Source organism: Balaenoptera ricei, chromosome 2, assembly GCF_028023285.1.
Source record: "Balaenoptera ricei isolate mBalRic1 chromosome 2, mBalRic1.hap2, whole genome shotgun sequence".
NCBI classification, from domain to species: Eukaryota; Metazoa; Chordata; class Mammalia; order Artiodactyla; family Balaenopteridae; genus Balaenoptera; species Balaenoptera ricei.
Genome location: NC_082640.1, coordinates 178,005,289 through 178,021,581, shown reverse-complemented (window position 1 = coordinate 178,021,581; position 16,293 = coordinate 178,005,289). Strand labels below are relative to the sequence as shown.

The 16,293-nt window shown below is 46.5% G+C and overlaps 1 protein-coding gene across 1 annotated transcript; it reads left to right on the top strand.

Moving 5' to 3' along the window:
• Positions 1-6,869: 6,869 nt before the first annotated feature.
• SERPINA11 (serpin family A member 11) lies at positions 6,870-14,546 on the top strand. Its single transcript, XM_059915834.1, has 4 exons — positions 6,870-7,512; positions 8,688-8,961; positions 11,747-11,894; positions 14,343-14,546. Exons 1-4 carry the CDS (start codon positions 6,870-6,872, stop codon positions 14,544-14,546), a joined length of 1,269 nt encoding a protein of 422 aa, XP_059771817.1.
• Positions 14,547-16,293: the final 1,747 nt, after the last annotated feature.

Here is a 16,293-nt window from a genome sequence, read left to right as displayed (position 1 = left end):
ATTGATGAGGGGAAAACAGGATTGTGTGTGTGTGTGTGTGTGTGTGTGTGTGTGTTTGAGAGACTGGGACTTGGGAACTAGCTACCTGGCCATGACTTGCCTTGGACATATGGGAGGGATCATGGAGTCTGATGGAAACCAGACATTTGACAAGGGAAGTCAGATCCAGAGGCCATGGGCACAGCTGGCAAAGACATTGGCCAAACAGGCTGACCCAAGAGTGATACCCAAGAGGCGGGACCTTGCCTGGGTGGGCTAGTTCAGAGCAGCAACTGGAGCAGACTAGGACAGAGGGTGAAATAAAACTCTTCTGGTAGAGAGCCCAGGCTCAGTGCTGAAAACACAAGGCCAAGAATGAGATTGGAGGCCAAAAATGGGGGAGGGGGGACTGACTGCAGAGCCATGCGATGACATGACCAAGCCAGAGCTACCTGGGGGTCACAATTAGACCCAGGAGCCTTGGGCTGGATGAGAGAGGGCTGGTCACCCCAAACCACAGAAGTCCCTCTGTGGTGGGGTTTAGGACACAACCCAAGTGTTCTTTTCTGGGAATGATGTGACCCTGAAGGAAATCCGTCCACTACCAAAGGAGTCACTTCAGGGCTAGAACTTTCATTCCTTTAACAAGGATGCTCAGACGCCCAAGAAAAAAACATGTCACTTGCATCACCACTTACAACCCAAGCTCCAAGAGAGGAGAGGCCTGGGGATGGGCCGCAAGAGCAGCTTGGAGAAGTAGCTCAATAAGGAAGCTAACTCGAGAGAGGAACAGTAAAGTGGATTGTTCTAGAAAATGTGCAGGAAGTGAGTCAACAGCATAACCAGAGGGAGGAAGGGCTAGAGATCCATGCTTGTGTATGGCTTATCTCCAAGCAGATCTACGGCAGAAGCAGAGGGGGAAGGTGCTCGTGAGGATGTTGGGGGCCTGGACCCATTTAGTAGAGGGTATCCATGGAGGATATTGAGGGTCCAGTGTCCCACATGCTAAAGGAAGGTAGGCAGTGACACGTGAAACAAGAAGATTATTGACACACATAGGAAAAAGCCCGGGAAACGACTGAGAAGCAGTAGGCACCCAGATCAACTCTGCAGACTTAACCAAACCCATCTGCCCAAGCTCATGGCGAGCTGTGCCATCTCACAAACTTTGGTGCCACAAATGTGGTGCCTTCACTAGAGGCCAGGGTAGGCTTTTTTTATGACTGCAGCAGTGAGCTGGTGTGATTCCAAGGTTGATGGTGAGAGGAGTTTACTTTCATGTGTGTAAGGGCACATTTTCCTGCCCTTTGACTCTGAGATTGGACACACAGGTGAGGTGTCTGTGCACCAAGGTCAAAGGTTTGCACTCCAGGAAGGAAACCAAGCAACCCAAGGAGATGGTGCTCAATCCTCTTTCCTACTAACACATGACATGTGTGATAGTTAATTTTATGTGTCAACTTGCCTGGGCCACAGTGCCCACATTTGTGGTCGAACATTCTTCTGGATGTTTTGGTGAAGGTGTTTTGGGGGATGATTAACATTGAAATTGGTGGACTTTGGGTAAAAGAGACTGCCTTCCATAAATTGAAGGCCTTAATAGAACAAAGACTGACCTCCCCTGAGCAAGAAGGAATTCTACCACCAGGCAGCCTTCGGACTTGACCTGCAATGTCCACTCTTCTTGGGTCTCCAGGCTGATAGGCTACTCTGCAGATTTTGGACTTGCCATCCTCCATAATCACGTGCATGAACCAATTCCTTAAAATATCTCTCTCTCTCTCTCTCTCCTTGCTCTGGGCCAGGCACTGCATAAACGTTGCCCATGTACAAACGTTTCATCCCCACCACAGCTCTGTGAGGGTCTCTACTGTGGCGGGGTCTGTAATAGATTCCAAAATGTGAGTCTCCTGGGATTGTTTCTTCTTCCCTAGCATGTGACACATGATTGTAAAGAGCCAAGTAATTTACGTGCAAGCCAAGAGTGAACTGGATTCCTCTTAGGTGAGAAAGGAACTCTGGCCGTGAACTTCAATTTTTTTGTTTATTCATACTGCAAATGTGCCTTTATAAAACACCCAGAAAGTTCTCAGCACTGTTCTAGACCCAGGGGTAGGGTCTCAAACATCAGTGGGTGTAGCAGACCCCATCAGTGCCTGGCCACAGTGTCCTTGGCTTTCACCTTTCCAACACACAGCAGATGGGTCCTACTGTGAGTACCTTCTGCTCTCCATCTGGGGCTTTAACACACCCGACAGGCCAGAGGCACCTCCAGCCCCACCCTATCATAGCATCAGGTTCAGTATCCTAGGAGCCTTTATGTTTTAAAAGTGGCTTTTGATTGGAACCACTGTGCCAGCCTGAATGAGCTTTTATTTTGCTTTATGTGTACAATTAAATAATTCTACTTTTTAACAATGTTTTATTGTTTTTTGTTATAAATAAAATACATGCTCTTTTTTGAGAAATTAAGAGAAGACAAAAATCTACAAAGAACATAAAAGTTACCCAATTCCATCACCAAAAGACTCACTCATAAAAAATTATTCATGGGCTTCCCTGGTGGCGCAGTGGTTGAGAATCTGCCTGCCAATGCAGGGGACACGGGTTCGAGCTCTGATCTGGGAAGATCCCACATGTCGCGGAGCAACTAGGCCCGTGAGCCACAACTACTGAGCCTGTGCCTCTGGAACCTGTGCTCCACAACAAGAGAGGCCGCGATAGTGAGAGGCCCGCGCACCGCGATGAAGAGTGGCCCCTGCTTGCCGCAACTAGAGAAAAGCCCTCACACAGAAACGAAGACCCAACACAGCCAAAAATTAACTAATTAATTAATTAACTTAAAAAAAATTCATTTAGTTCCACGCTTGGTTCTAGATCTTAGGTAAACAAAAATCAATGATCCCACTTTACAAAGCTTTTGATATGGCGGGAGAGAAAATTTTGCTCTATTCTCTGAATTTCCTTCCAGTCTTTTTTTTCCTGTACATGGATCATATTTATTTAAAGCATCAGTAAAATACTGGAATGGTTTAGTGTTGTAGTGAAGGCCTCAGCTGGGGGGTCAGATCTGTCTTCTGAGGATGGTCCCACCACCCACTTAGCGAGCAAATGAGTTATTGACCTCACGGGGCCTCAGCTTCCCATTTGTAAAGTAGAGAGAATCATGCCTCTCTCATTCTTTTTTTTCCCAGTTTTATTGAGAAATAATTGACATCTATCACTGTATAAGTTAAAGGTATACAGCATGATGGTTCGATTTACAGATACTGTGAAATGATCACCACAGTAGGTTTAGTTAACATCTCACATTACTATTGTGAGAGTGAGTCATAAAGAAAACTGCCTGGAACACACAAAACGCAGGTAATGGACCAGCAGCCAACGCATCACGACCCCCTGCTGCCATCTCCAACATGAGAATATCCTCAAACCAAGCTGGGTCCAGAATCACAATTCACTTTGTAGGACAGGCCGGCAGGGCAGAAACTTTGAAGAAAAGGTCACTTCCTGTTTTCATACCGGTTCCAGGAATTGACCTGACAAATATTGACTAGGCTGCCATGATCTTCAAACACTATTCTCCTGTGGGTAGGAGGTGATGCAGGGCTGAAGACCCAGGGCCCCCAGCCCAGGGACCTTGCTGTGAGTACCACGCTTGCGTCTGAAATGAAGGCGGGGGTGGCAGCTCTCTCTCTCTCTCTCTCACTTTGGCAGAATAAATGGGAGAACTGAGTCCCCTAAAGGAAAAACATGATGATGTACTCCTTCTAAGGCTTGAAGTAGGAACTTCAGGTTTTAAATAACATTTTATGGATAACTTGGCCTTTAAATTTTTTGAGAAAGAAACTCCCAGTGTTCCTCGAAGTTAGACAAGAAAACGGAACAATACAACCCAAAACAAAATGATAAAATTGTTGCAGCAACTTTACTGGAAACTCTGTTATATGAAAGAGTGATGATTCAGGGGCCTGGTCTGGAATTTGAATCATGCCCCTGCCACTTAATAGGTGTTTCTCTCCTTAATAGGTGTTTCTCTCCAGGGATAATATTACCAAGGTCTTAAGGTTCTCATAAGGATTCAATTTAAAGAAATTAAGCAAGTTTTTCTCCACTGGGGCACTGCTAGCATTTGGGACGGACCCTTCTTCTTTGCCTGTGACTATTTTAGCATTTCGAGAGTTTTCTCTCTTCCATTAAACTCCAATAACAGCACCTCCTTCTCCAGACTTTGAGATGATCCAAATACTATCCCCCCTTCACACACATCCCTCCCCCTGCATTTGAGAACAAATCTGGCTGGGAACCAATGATACAATATAGCTAATATCCCCACCATAAAAGAAATAATAAATAGGGATATTATAATTAATTCATGGAGTTCTTAATTTTCCTCTAGGATTTTTCTGGAAAAGGAATAAAGGAATAAATTGGATGTAACTATATCCAGCCTCAGTAGAAAGGAGTGAAAATTAACACTGCATACTTCCTATGTGCCACGTGCTATATACATGATATTACGTCTTATAATCCACAAGCAACCCCACCCCCAGGAGGTAGACATTGTCATTTGCATTTTGCAAATACCACACTGCAGTTCAGAGAGCTTCCTTTACATAGTATCACCCAGTGATTTAACTGCAGAGCCTTGATTCAAACCCGGACCCCCTGACTTACAATTCAGTCCTCTGGGAAATAGATCCTCTGCAAGTTTGGGTATCCTGGGGGTTCAGTAAGAAGAAAATGGTGGTGAGTTCATTGGGATAAAAAGAATAAACTGGAAATAGTTTTATTACAGCTGTACTTCTAATTTTCCCCAGGAGCAGACCAATTTTTAAATTGTTCTGCTTCCCAATATGAACAGAAATTAAGCGGGCCTATAGCAAGCTGTGCTGGAGGGGTTAGGACGTGGCATTGAGAAACTGCCTGCAGTACTTTGACCAGCAAACGTGTTTTAACGTAATCAATAATGCGGCTAGATTCATCCCTCCTGACAACTGGCCTTGGGGGTTTGGTTGGGTATTTAGAGCACCAGGCGCTATAAATCATCTACAAAAATATGTAAGCGACCCAGAGATCATTGGTTTGGGCAAAAGGTATTAAAGGTGCTGATTAAGACACAAAATTTATCAGGACAGATGAACAACAAGGATGGGGTGGTAAGCTGTGGGCAGCCGCTGTGGCATGGGACAACAGAAGGGTCAGTTTTGAAGGGAGTGAGGGGACGAGACTCCTTACGGGGGACAGCAAGGTGGGGGATGGGGGGGTCCGAGTGTGTGCACGTGGGGATGTGTGTGTGACAAGCGCATTGTCTACACTGCAGCTTCACCTCGAGCTGGAGCTTCGCTCCCAACCCTGAAGCACTTTGACCCGCTCAGGTGACACGAAGGCTCTTCTGGGACATTTTATAACTTAAAGCACAGGAGTTACTGCATTTGTTTCCTAGGGCTGCCATAACAAACTTCCACAAACTTCCACCCAGCTTAAACAACAGAAACTGATTCTCACAGTTCTGAGGACTAGAAGTCCAAGATCAAGGCGTTGGCAGGGCTGGTTCCTTCCGAGGCTCTGAGGGACAGTCTGTTCCAGGCCTCTCTCTTTGCTTCTGGGGGTTTGCTGGCAATCTTTGGTGTTTCTTGGCTTGTAGAGCATCACCCTGATTGATTTCTGCCTTCATCTTTACATCTCCTTCTGCCTGTGTGTATGTCTGTGTCCAATTTCCCCTTTTTATAAAAACACCAGTCAGATTAGATTAGGGCCCATATTAACCTCATATTAACTAGTTACATCTCAATGGCACTATTTCCAAACAAGATCACATTCTGACATGCTGGAGATTAGGACTTCAACATATGAATTTGTGGGGCGGGGGATACAATTTAACAGATATCTTTCCTTAAACTCTCCATCAACTAAGATACAGGTTTCAGCCCTTGCATGTGACAAGAGGTACTGGAAATAGCAGGTTTGATGGAGACAGAGTAGATCTTTCTTGTCTCTCCCCCACCCTGAGGCTCCACCCATCCTGCGGCTTTGCCACCCCTCATCCTCATGAGCTGTGCCCACCTGCAAGGTCCCCAAGGCTGATCGTCACATCCACACTCCAGCAAATGGAGACCAGAAAAGTAGAGGGCACTCCTTTTTCTGGGAGAGCCTGGCCCAGGAGTTCCACACATCGTCCTCTCCCCTCCAGTCAGCAAGATTCTAGTTCCTGGCAACACCTAGGTGCAGGGGAAGCCCAACATCACTCGTGTCACAGTGTCCTGACCATTTGTTCCATAGTATTGAGGGTTGCCCCAGTCTTTGAAAGTTAATGAGTGATTGAAAGAATGACTGGAAAGGAGAAAGACAAAAGAAAAAGAAGGAAGGAAGGAAGGAAAGAAGGAAGGAAGGAAGGAAGGAAGGAAGGAAGGAAGGAAGGAAGAGAGGGAGGAAAGATAGATGCAGGGAGGAAGGCAGGAAGAAAAGACCACGGAAGTTCTTTTTTTAATAGCCCAGAGTCCTCTTCTCAGCAAAATCCTATAGGCAAGTCAATATGTAAAGCAGACAAGAGGCCGCTGCTCTGACTCTAGCCTGGGGGAAAACGTCTGGAGCCCGCTGGCTCATCCCCGCCTCACCCTCCATAGCAGCGGTCCCCAAACTTTTTGGCACCAGGTACCGGTTTCGTGGAAGACAATTTTTCCGTGGACGGAGTTGCGGAGCGATGGTCCAGGCGGTAATGCAGGCAATGGGGAGCGGCATTTCTCCCCAGGGGTTGGGGAATCCCTGCTCTACAATGCCCCGCACCTCTGTGGGATCCAGTTTGGATGGGAGGTTTACCGTGTAAACGTGAAACACTGTGAAGCTATTTATGGAGGAGAATGACGTTTTCACCATCTTGTTTTTAGAGGATGGGGCCAGCGTGGCAGTGGTTGCTGGGAGCGGGGATCCTGGCCTCTGTCTACTGTCAGCCCTTTCCTGCCCGCGGAGATAAGAGCCTGGGGGTGCCTGAAGCTCCCCGTGGTCAGCTCTCGGAAGCCCTCCCCGCCTACCGCAAAATCACACTCACCATTACCAACTTCGCTTTGCGCCTATATAAGCAGCTGGCAGCAGAAACCCCAGGAAACATCTTCTTCTCCCCGGTGAGCATCTCCAGCACCCTGGCCCTGCTCTCTCTGGGGGCACAAGCTGACACTCCAGCTCAGATCCTGGAAGGCCTCGGCTTCAACCTCACGGAGACCCCAGAAGCTGACATCCACCAGGGCTTCCAGAGCCTCATCCACACCCTTGACCTGCCCAGCCCCAAACTTGAACTGAAAGTAGGCAACTCCCTGTTCCTGGACAAACAGCTGAAGCCTCAGCAGCACTTTTTGGACAACATCAGGGAGCTGTACCGGGCTTTCGCTTTTTCGGTCAATTTCACGGACTCCAATACAACTAGGAGGCAGATAAATGACTACGTGAGGAAGCAGACGTACGGGCAGGTCGTGGACTGCCTGGAGGAGTTCACCCAAGACACGCTCATGGTTCTCTTGAATTACATGTTCTTCAAAGGTGAGGGCTGACTCCGGCTCCTCCATCTCCAGCCCTGCCCCTAAAAGGCACCTGTCTAGAAGCCTGCAGCTGTTTCTTCTGAAAGTTACCTCTGTATATTTAAGTAGTGTTCTTATAGGACTACTTCTTAATTTATCAATATTTGATTTCTCTTGCCATGTTTTTTCTATTCTACTTTTATCCTGATTTTTAATACCACTGACAATCTCACTTTTCTATTAATATTTCATTTTTTAGAGAAATATTTTATTTTTTATATTATAGCCTATTTCAAACCTACAGAAATATGCAGAGAATGATATAGAATCCACCATGCACTCCCCCCCACCAAGAATTAGCAAATATTAACATTTTTACTATTTACTTCAGATTTTTTTTTTTTTAATGTAATATTGCAGATACAGTTCAATTCCTTTTTAATCATTCCTTGGTCCCATTTTCCTCCTTCCATCCCTCCCCAGAGGCAACCGCTATCCTAGGATTGGTGTGTATCCCTCACATCCATGGGTTCAACCATTAGGGTCTGAGTCTGAATCATCTTTGATTCTCCAAAGGTGAGGAAAGGTCCAAGGAAAAGAGCTACCATTGACTTTCAAGAAACAAACAAATTTAGTTGGACTGGAGCATAGAACACAATAGTGGAACGCCTAGGTGGGAGTGCTGAGAGTTGTAATTAAAAAAGTAATCAGGGCCTGTATTGAGAACCCTAGACTTTATCTTAGGATCCCAAAATCACCAAAAAGTTCGAAGAAGTGCAGTGACATACCTGTTGTAGAAAGTTCAGTCTGGCTACAATTTGGGAAATGGTTGGAGGAGAATAAGGGTGGAAGAACAGAGACAAGTTAGGTTAGTGAGATGGTTCAAAGTAAGACGGTGGCCTCAAAAAAAGGTGTGGCTTTGGAGACAGAATCAGCAATACTTGGTCACTTGGAAGTGGGCATGAGGGACAGGATGGGCCAGCCCCCACTCCCTGTCACCAAGATCGGTGCTTTCAGGAGGTCAAGTCAGGAGGTGGTTGTCAGTGGAGATTATAAGTAGAAAGAGACGAGATACTACACACGGGGACAAGACTGTGACAGATTCTGCATCTCTAACCAGTGTGGCTTAGTGCATGCCTGCCTAGACTTGCTCTCTTAGAGTGTGTTCTCATGGTTTTGTGGGTTTTGTGTCCTAAGCCAAGTGGAAGCATCCTTTTAATTGCTACCAGACCCAAAAGCAAGAGAGCTTCTTTGTGGATGAGAGGACCTCTCTCCGCATCCCCATGATGCACCAAAAGGAAATGCACAGGTTCCTCTACGACCAGGAGGTGGCCTGCACCGTCCTCCAGATGGAATACAGCGGAAACGCCCTGGCCCTGCTGATCCTCCCTGACCCGGGAAAGATGGCTCAGGTGGAGGAAGCCCTGCAGCCAGAGACCCTGAGGAAATGGGATCAACTGCTCCTCCCCAGGTAAGTGCCAGAGTGCAAGGACGTTGTTCAAGAACTCGAGCAAGCCTTGATCAACTCCAGTTGCAAGGCCCTAAGCCCTGGCTTGGCTCACTGCCCTACCAGTTAACCAACTGTGTGGTCTTGGGCAATTCTTGCTCTTTGGGCCTTGAATTTCCTCACATGTAAAATGGGGCCATAATAACCACCACATTGGTTGGTTGGAGGATTAATCGAGTTAATATGTATAGAATATGAAAGTGGTACCTGGTACAGAAGTGCTCACCAGGCATTAATCATTCTTATCCCCTCCCAGACGTCTTTCTGCCTTTGCTCTTCTCTTTTTCTCCAAATAATAATTTACTACCAGAAGGTAGTTAAGTGTAGGCAACAAATCAGATCAAGGACAATTATTAAGAATAATTATGACCCCCACAGAACAGTGGGTATTTCTTAAGAGTGCCTCTGTTTTAATTAAAACATTTCTTAAAAAAATTAAATACCAAGAAGAACATTGTAAAAATCAGAATGCCGATTGCCAGTTTGGGGGAGTCTCTACCTACCCCCTTCCATCTCACTTGCTTTTTGGTCTGTGGTTTTTCTCACAGTGGTTTTAGCCTTTTCTGGTTTCCCTACACCCCATACTCCAGCTACCCATTCTTGAAGTGTATCTTCCTTTATGGGGCACTCTGGGATGAAATCTGGCCTCAAGTTCTAATTACCTCTTGCTGGATAGTAAACCACCCCAAAATGGAATGGCTTGAAAAAAAAACCCATCTGGCATCTCTCTCAATTCTATGGTGGACTGGGCTCAGCTGGGTGGTTCTCAACTCGGGGCTCTCAAGGATGGAGTCAGATGGTGGCCAGGGGTGGAACATTGAAGACGCCTCCACTCAGATGTCGGGAGGCTGGGCTGGCTGGTTGGCTGAGCTAAGGGCCAAGCAGGCACCTCTTTCTCTCTCCATGCAGCATGTCCATGAGGCTAGCTTGGGCTTCTGCACAGCAGCTCAGCACAGTTGATATTGTTATATGACAGCTCAGGGCTCCAAGAAGGAGCGTTCTAAAAGGCAGGAAGTGAAGGCTCCCGCTCTCTTAAGGCCTGGGCTCAGAAATTTGCCAGTGTCATTTCTGCCATATTCTATTGGTCAGATCATTCACAGAACCCACCAGATTCAAGGGATGGGGGGGCGTATAGACTAAACATCTTGATGGCCATCTTTAATCCACCATCACCAACTGGTAGGCATCAGTCGCCTGCATGTCCACAGGAGCCTTCTCTCAGCACCCCAGTGACATTGAGGTATCAAGGATAGAGAAAGGATGTTTTGTTTTGGGGTAGAGATTCAAGTACCAAATGAAAGAGATACAGGTCAAGAACAGAAGCCAGGATTTAAAGTATTATTCCTGTTGTCTATGAATCTACATAGCTCTGGTCAGTTTCTGATTCCAGCCACATATTCCTAAGCTCCCTTGGAGTGAACCTGCCCCTTCCCCCATCACAGGAGGAAATACTATAGGACCTTCTAGACCAGTAGGTTTTCCCTTAGGAAGGGTCTCTTTTGACCTCCCACTTAGACCTTCAAAAATCAAAACCAATCCAAGTTATTTTTCTAAACCTCAGATGCTCCCTGATACCATTTCTTGTGCCCGAGAGTTACAATATCATGGCAGCATTTGAATGGGCTTTCAGACATGGAAAATTCAGGCTGCCAGGTTTCCCTCCATTCAGCTGTGAGAAAGGTTAGTTTTTTCAGAGGAATCATGCTTCTTGGTAACTCCATTTCTTCATTTACACTGATTGAACACCTACTCTGTGTTGGGCTCTCTAACAGACACCCCTCAGCTAGACTGTACTAAAAGCCCCCCAATGGTAGGGCCTACTCTCCAAGTTCTACCTGTGAAAAAATTATGCAAGTAAGCCCTGTTTTCTGTTGTCCACATTTGTTTCCTTTTTTTCACCATTCAACCCCTGACTTCCAACTACCTCCCACTTCAGTTAGACATCTGGACCCTCATATTGGCCCAGGAGTTAAACCAGTAAAGATACTCCAACCTGAATTAGCATCTCTAATCTGAATTCATTCGAGGCAGAAGTTTCCAAGCTGGCTATTAACTAAGCAAGCTTGCAGGTGTCATGGCAACTGTCAGACAATAATTCCAGAGGAGAATAATCCCAGGAAGAAAGGGACAGCTTTTCTATGGGTCACAAGAAACTTGTGAATGTAACACAAGGAATATGGCAATCTGATGGCAAAGGCATGACAATAACAGGAGGGAGAGTTATTCCATTGATTTGTGCCCGCACTGTACATGCAGGATCTCTCATCAGATCTTCAACAGGTCATGAAGCTCAGACAGGTGAGAGATGGTGTACCTTCTGTTAGGGGGTTTTCAGTAGATGGATTTAGGATACAGTTCAAAATCTGAGCCAACAGAGCTTGCTGGTGAATTGGATATGGAGGTGGGATAATGTTAACAGTACTTAACTTCCATGGTTATTACATGGCTTCAATCAGTGAAGCCTTGTAATCCAATGTCTGGCACCTAGAAAGCCAAAGATGACAAAAATGAAGACCTGTGGCTATGCCAGGAGTCTTCTCAGATCCAGACACAGACTCTCTGTGAGGTCTGAAGAGAAGGAAGCTCTGGGTTGTGGAATGTCCTGGCATAGCAGGTAGTGTCATGAGAAGACTGGTTCCCACACTCTGAGAAGCACATCTCCTTTCCAAAGCTCAGGTTGCCCCCAGACAGGGCAAAAGCAGCACAGATAATGAGACAGCAGCGCTTCTCCGTCTGATTCTCTCCCCAGCCTGCTGGATTTGCATTTGCCAAGGTTTTCCATTTCTGGAACATATAACCTGGAAGAGATACTCCCCCATATTGGTCTCACCGGCTTATTCAACTTAGAAGCTGATTTCTCAGGAATCACTGGGCAGCTCAACAGAACTATCTCCAGGGTAAGGTGGTGAGCGTGGATGTGTGTTGGCAGAGGCGGGGTGCCTTTTCTCCTCTGACATGAAGTGCATTTGAAAGTCAACTTCCCCCTTTTTTCTATTCTGGCTTTTTAATATCACAATCTTTAAGGCTTCTTTTCACAAGCATCTCCCTTTACATCCCCACCCCCTTCTTCTAGACCTTTATATTCTTCAAAGTAGGGACGGAGTCTTGAATAGAGTAGACACACATTCAGGGTCATCCACAGAGCCAGAGTTTCCCCAGGTGTGGGACTAGCCTTGTTTTTATCCCTTAAACTTCCTCCGAGGGCAGGTGGTGAGACTCTATCTGCCTTTGTTTTAGCTGTAGAGAGTAGTGGGCATGAACAGGAAGTATATCCATCAGTTTTGCTGCAATAACAAATGATCCCCAAATCTCAGTGCCTTATCATCACAGAGATTTATTACCTGGCCATATGACGTGTCAGAGGTGTGTCACTACCATCTGGCTACAGATCTACTTCTCATGTTTTCTTCCTTCTAGAATGTAGGTCAAAGGAGAAGCTCCTATTTGGGACATGCACTTCTTATAGCAGTGGGAAAAAAGTAGAGATAATGTGCTATGCCTCTTAACACTTCTCCTCACGTGTGGTCTCTGTCAAGGCCACTCACAAGTCATTGGCTAAAGCAAGTCCCACGGTCAAGACCACCATCAATGGGGTGGGCTAGTGTTCTCCTGCAGGAGGTCCTGTAAGCCACAGGGTATGGGCGAGGGCTGATGACATCCTACAGGAAGGGAGAGTTCATACTTGAGAAGAAAAATGCAATTTTCCACAGGAGGGAAGGCAAAAAAAGACCCTTCTCTGTTCTTCCATCATCTTCCTAAGATAGAGTCATTATCAGTTGAGTCTTTATTAGAAATTTCATAAGGAAAGTCTACTCTCTTTTATTTGGGAAAGACCAGCTGAGATTTAAAATGTGAAACCAAGGAACAGGGATGTGGTCTTGTGTGTGTGTGTGTGTGTGTGTGTGTGTGTGTGTGTATGCACGTGTGCACCCACTGTGGAGAAGGTAAACAAAAAGGAAAAGAAATAATTTAGTTTTTTACAGAATTTCTTCCACAGTGACCTCAGATGTCAGATTTATCTCTTCATAGACTTTTTTGGAAATGAAAGAGATGGTCAACACCAATGTTTTTCAACTTTTTTTAGTTAAAGCCTCAGAATCCTTCCTAAGGAGTGGTGTGAAAATGAGGTTTAAAAAAACAGAATTCTTTTCACGGAGCCCAGTGGAGGGCTCGGCACATCAGACAACCTGGTTTCACTGAGCTCATCTTGAAAACCGTTGAATCAGGCTGAGCAATCCATTTTTCTTTTCATGTTTTTTAGAAAAAGGTTCTTTTTTTTTTAATTTTATTTTTTAACATCTTTATTGGAGTATAATTGCTTTACAGTGGTGTGTTAGTTTCTCCTGTGTAACAAAGTGAATCAGCTATACATATACATACATCCCCATATCTCCTCCCTCTTGCGTCTCCCTCCCACCCTCCCCATCCCACCCCTCTAGGTGGTCACAAGGCACTGAGCTGATCTCCCTGTGCTATGCAGCTGCTTCCCACTAGCTATCTATTTCACGTTTGGTAGTGTATATATGTCCATGCCACTCTCTTACTTCTTCCCAGCTTACCCTTCCCCCTCCCCGTGTCCTCAAGTCCATTCTCTATGTCTGTGTCTTTATTCCTGTCCTGCCCCTAGGCTCTTCAGAACCATTTTTTAAAAGTTTCTTTAATTTATAATCATACTTGCCCTATCAAATCAGGACCTTGATCCATCAATTTCAACATTCTAAAATGCAAATATTTTTTAAGATGGGAGTACCTTTCATCATGTCTCTAAAATGTGAGTGCTTTTTGTTTTGGAGCTTCTAATCTAATTGGGATATATGTATACGTATGGCTGATTCACTTTGCTGTATGGTATAAACTAACACAATATTGTAAAGCAACTATACTCCAATAAAAAATAAATAAATAAATAAAGTAAAGCCAATTAGATGAGCAAGCTATTTTAAAGATGAGAAAAGTGAGGCTGAGAGAGGGCAAATGCAGCTCGTAGCAGAAAATGACACTTGGGTCTGTGCCACGTGCACCCAGGTGCTTAGGAAGTGCTCCTAAAAGTCGCTGTTGGGTTTTTGCAGCCTGGTGCATGCTCAGGTAGCCCTCAGCCCTGTTCAGGCCCATCTGTCTCCCCTTCAAAGAACAAACAGCACGGTCAGGGTGACTCTCCAGGAAATGATGGAGGCGGAGAAACTGGGACGGGGCAGGAAATGAAATAAAGGTTGGAGTGCTGCCTGGGAAGGCGGGACCTGAGCAGGGTGACTCCGCCTCCATCTCCCTCGTGCCGCACGAGGTGGCATCGGCCCCTGGAAACGCCCTGCCCCGATGCTGTCTCTGCCCCTCTTCTCTCCTTCTAGGTGTCACACAAGGCGGCAGTGGACGTGAGTGAGAGGGGAACAGAGGCAGGTGTGGCCTCCGGCCTCCTCTCCCAGCCCCAGTCTCTGAACGCGACGTCGGCCCCACACGCCCATTTCAACCGACCTTTCCTGGTGCTCCTTTGGGAGGTGACCACCCAGAGCCTACTCTTCCTGGGAAAAGTCGTCAACCCAGCTGTGGGGTGACAGTGGTAGGAGGCCAGGGGGTGTCCTGTCCCCTCCCTAAAAAACAGGAAAGCCAGCACCAGCCTGCATCTCAGGGCTGCTCTGAGGACCATTTAATCAGTGTGCAAAGATGCTAATAAAGTTGGCCTTGGGTTTTGTGAACAGTGAGGGGCGATGCTTACAATGGGTGGGGGGGGTGAGCACGCAGAACAGCGGTCAGTCATTCACTCTACAATTTCCTCCAATCCAGTGTCAACTGTGGTTAGAAATTTGGAGGTGAGAACAGCCTCCGATTATGTCCTCCTCAGAGACTTCCACCACTGCTGCCACCACTGCTGATCTTTCCTGAGTGTCTTTTGGGTCCTAGGAAAAGGCCCAAAGATATCAGGAGGAATAAGCGAGTCTCTCACTTCATAGTGGCTGATCTTGGCTATGCAGCAAAGTGAGGTTGTCCTGAAACGTCATTGCCTCGATGTCAGGAGTTAGTTCACCTTGAGGGGAGATTGAAGCCGGGGCAGGGGCTCTAAGACATGTTTTATGAAAAGAAGGGGATGTGAGGATAAGCCAATGCAATAATGGGCCAATCCAGAAACGGAGGTCAAATGCCCAAGGACAACCCCAAGATCAAAGAAAGTGGAAGGGTTGACATGGCCTGGTGAGACAGTGGGCTTAAGGCACAATCTTGGTCAGTGGGATGAATTCGGGGGCAGTATTCAGAGGCAATGATGCATTGTTTAGAGGTCAGAAGTCCCACTCCCACAAGTGTGTCCCCCAGTCTTAAAAAGGCATCAATCTGGAGGTGGTGGGGAAACTCAGAAATGCCAACTTAGCTGCATGTATGTACCATACTTGTGACGATACGTCCCCACAGTGAAGTCAGTGTCGAGACCTAGAGGGCGGCTGTGCGTGGTACATGTCTAGGAAGAAGCTGTACCAAAAATCGCAAGTGGTAGAACTCCCCCACGCCCACCCAAAGGAGGCAAGACTCGAGTTGGGTCTTGAAAACCAGGGAAGCCTTAAATAAAGGGAAAGAGGGTAAGATAGTCCCAGAGAGGGTGGAAGAGACACACTATGGGCAAAAGCCACCGGGGAAAGGAAAGAAAAATGTATGTTCTAAGAAGAGAAAACCAGTTTTGCAGCAACAGAAAGTTCATGTAGGGTCACAGTGGAAGGTCATGCTGGAGAGGGATTCGGAGGTAAAGGGTTGGAGGCTTTGGATGCCAGCGTTGAGGCAGACTTCCGGACACTAGTGAATTCTTGCCACCTCCCACTGGTCAGCCAACCTTGGACATGACGCTTGATCCCTCTGTGCCTCAGTCTCTTCTGAAGAATGGAAAACATAAAACCTAAGTTACAGAATTGTGAAAATCAAATGAGGTCATGAGTGTGAAGCATTAAGCACCTGGTAAACAGTAGGTGCTCAATGAACATTTGCTTATCTCCACCCTATTCTTTTGGCTGCCCCAGCCCTCAAGGCTGTCCTTTATTCTCATGGAGCGTAGCTCAGCTCTAGGGAATGTCCAAATCCCCCAAGTGGCCACTGGTCCAGGTGCCAGATGTGAACCCTCCCAGTGAAACCATATAGGTAGCACATCCTCAGAACCCAAAGGTGTAGATGGAGAGCCTTCAGGGACTTTGCCCGGGCATGAAAGATTCCATCTGGAGGGCAAGACTGCTCTTGCTGCAGGGACATTTGCTGTGACAGGGACATTCACTGTGACATCACTGTGGTGCCCAGAGGGAGCCGCTGGCCCAGGGATCAGGGCTG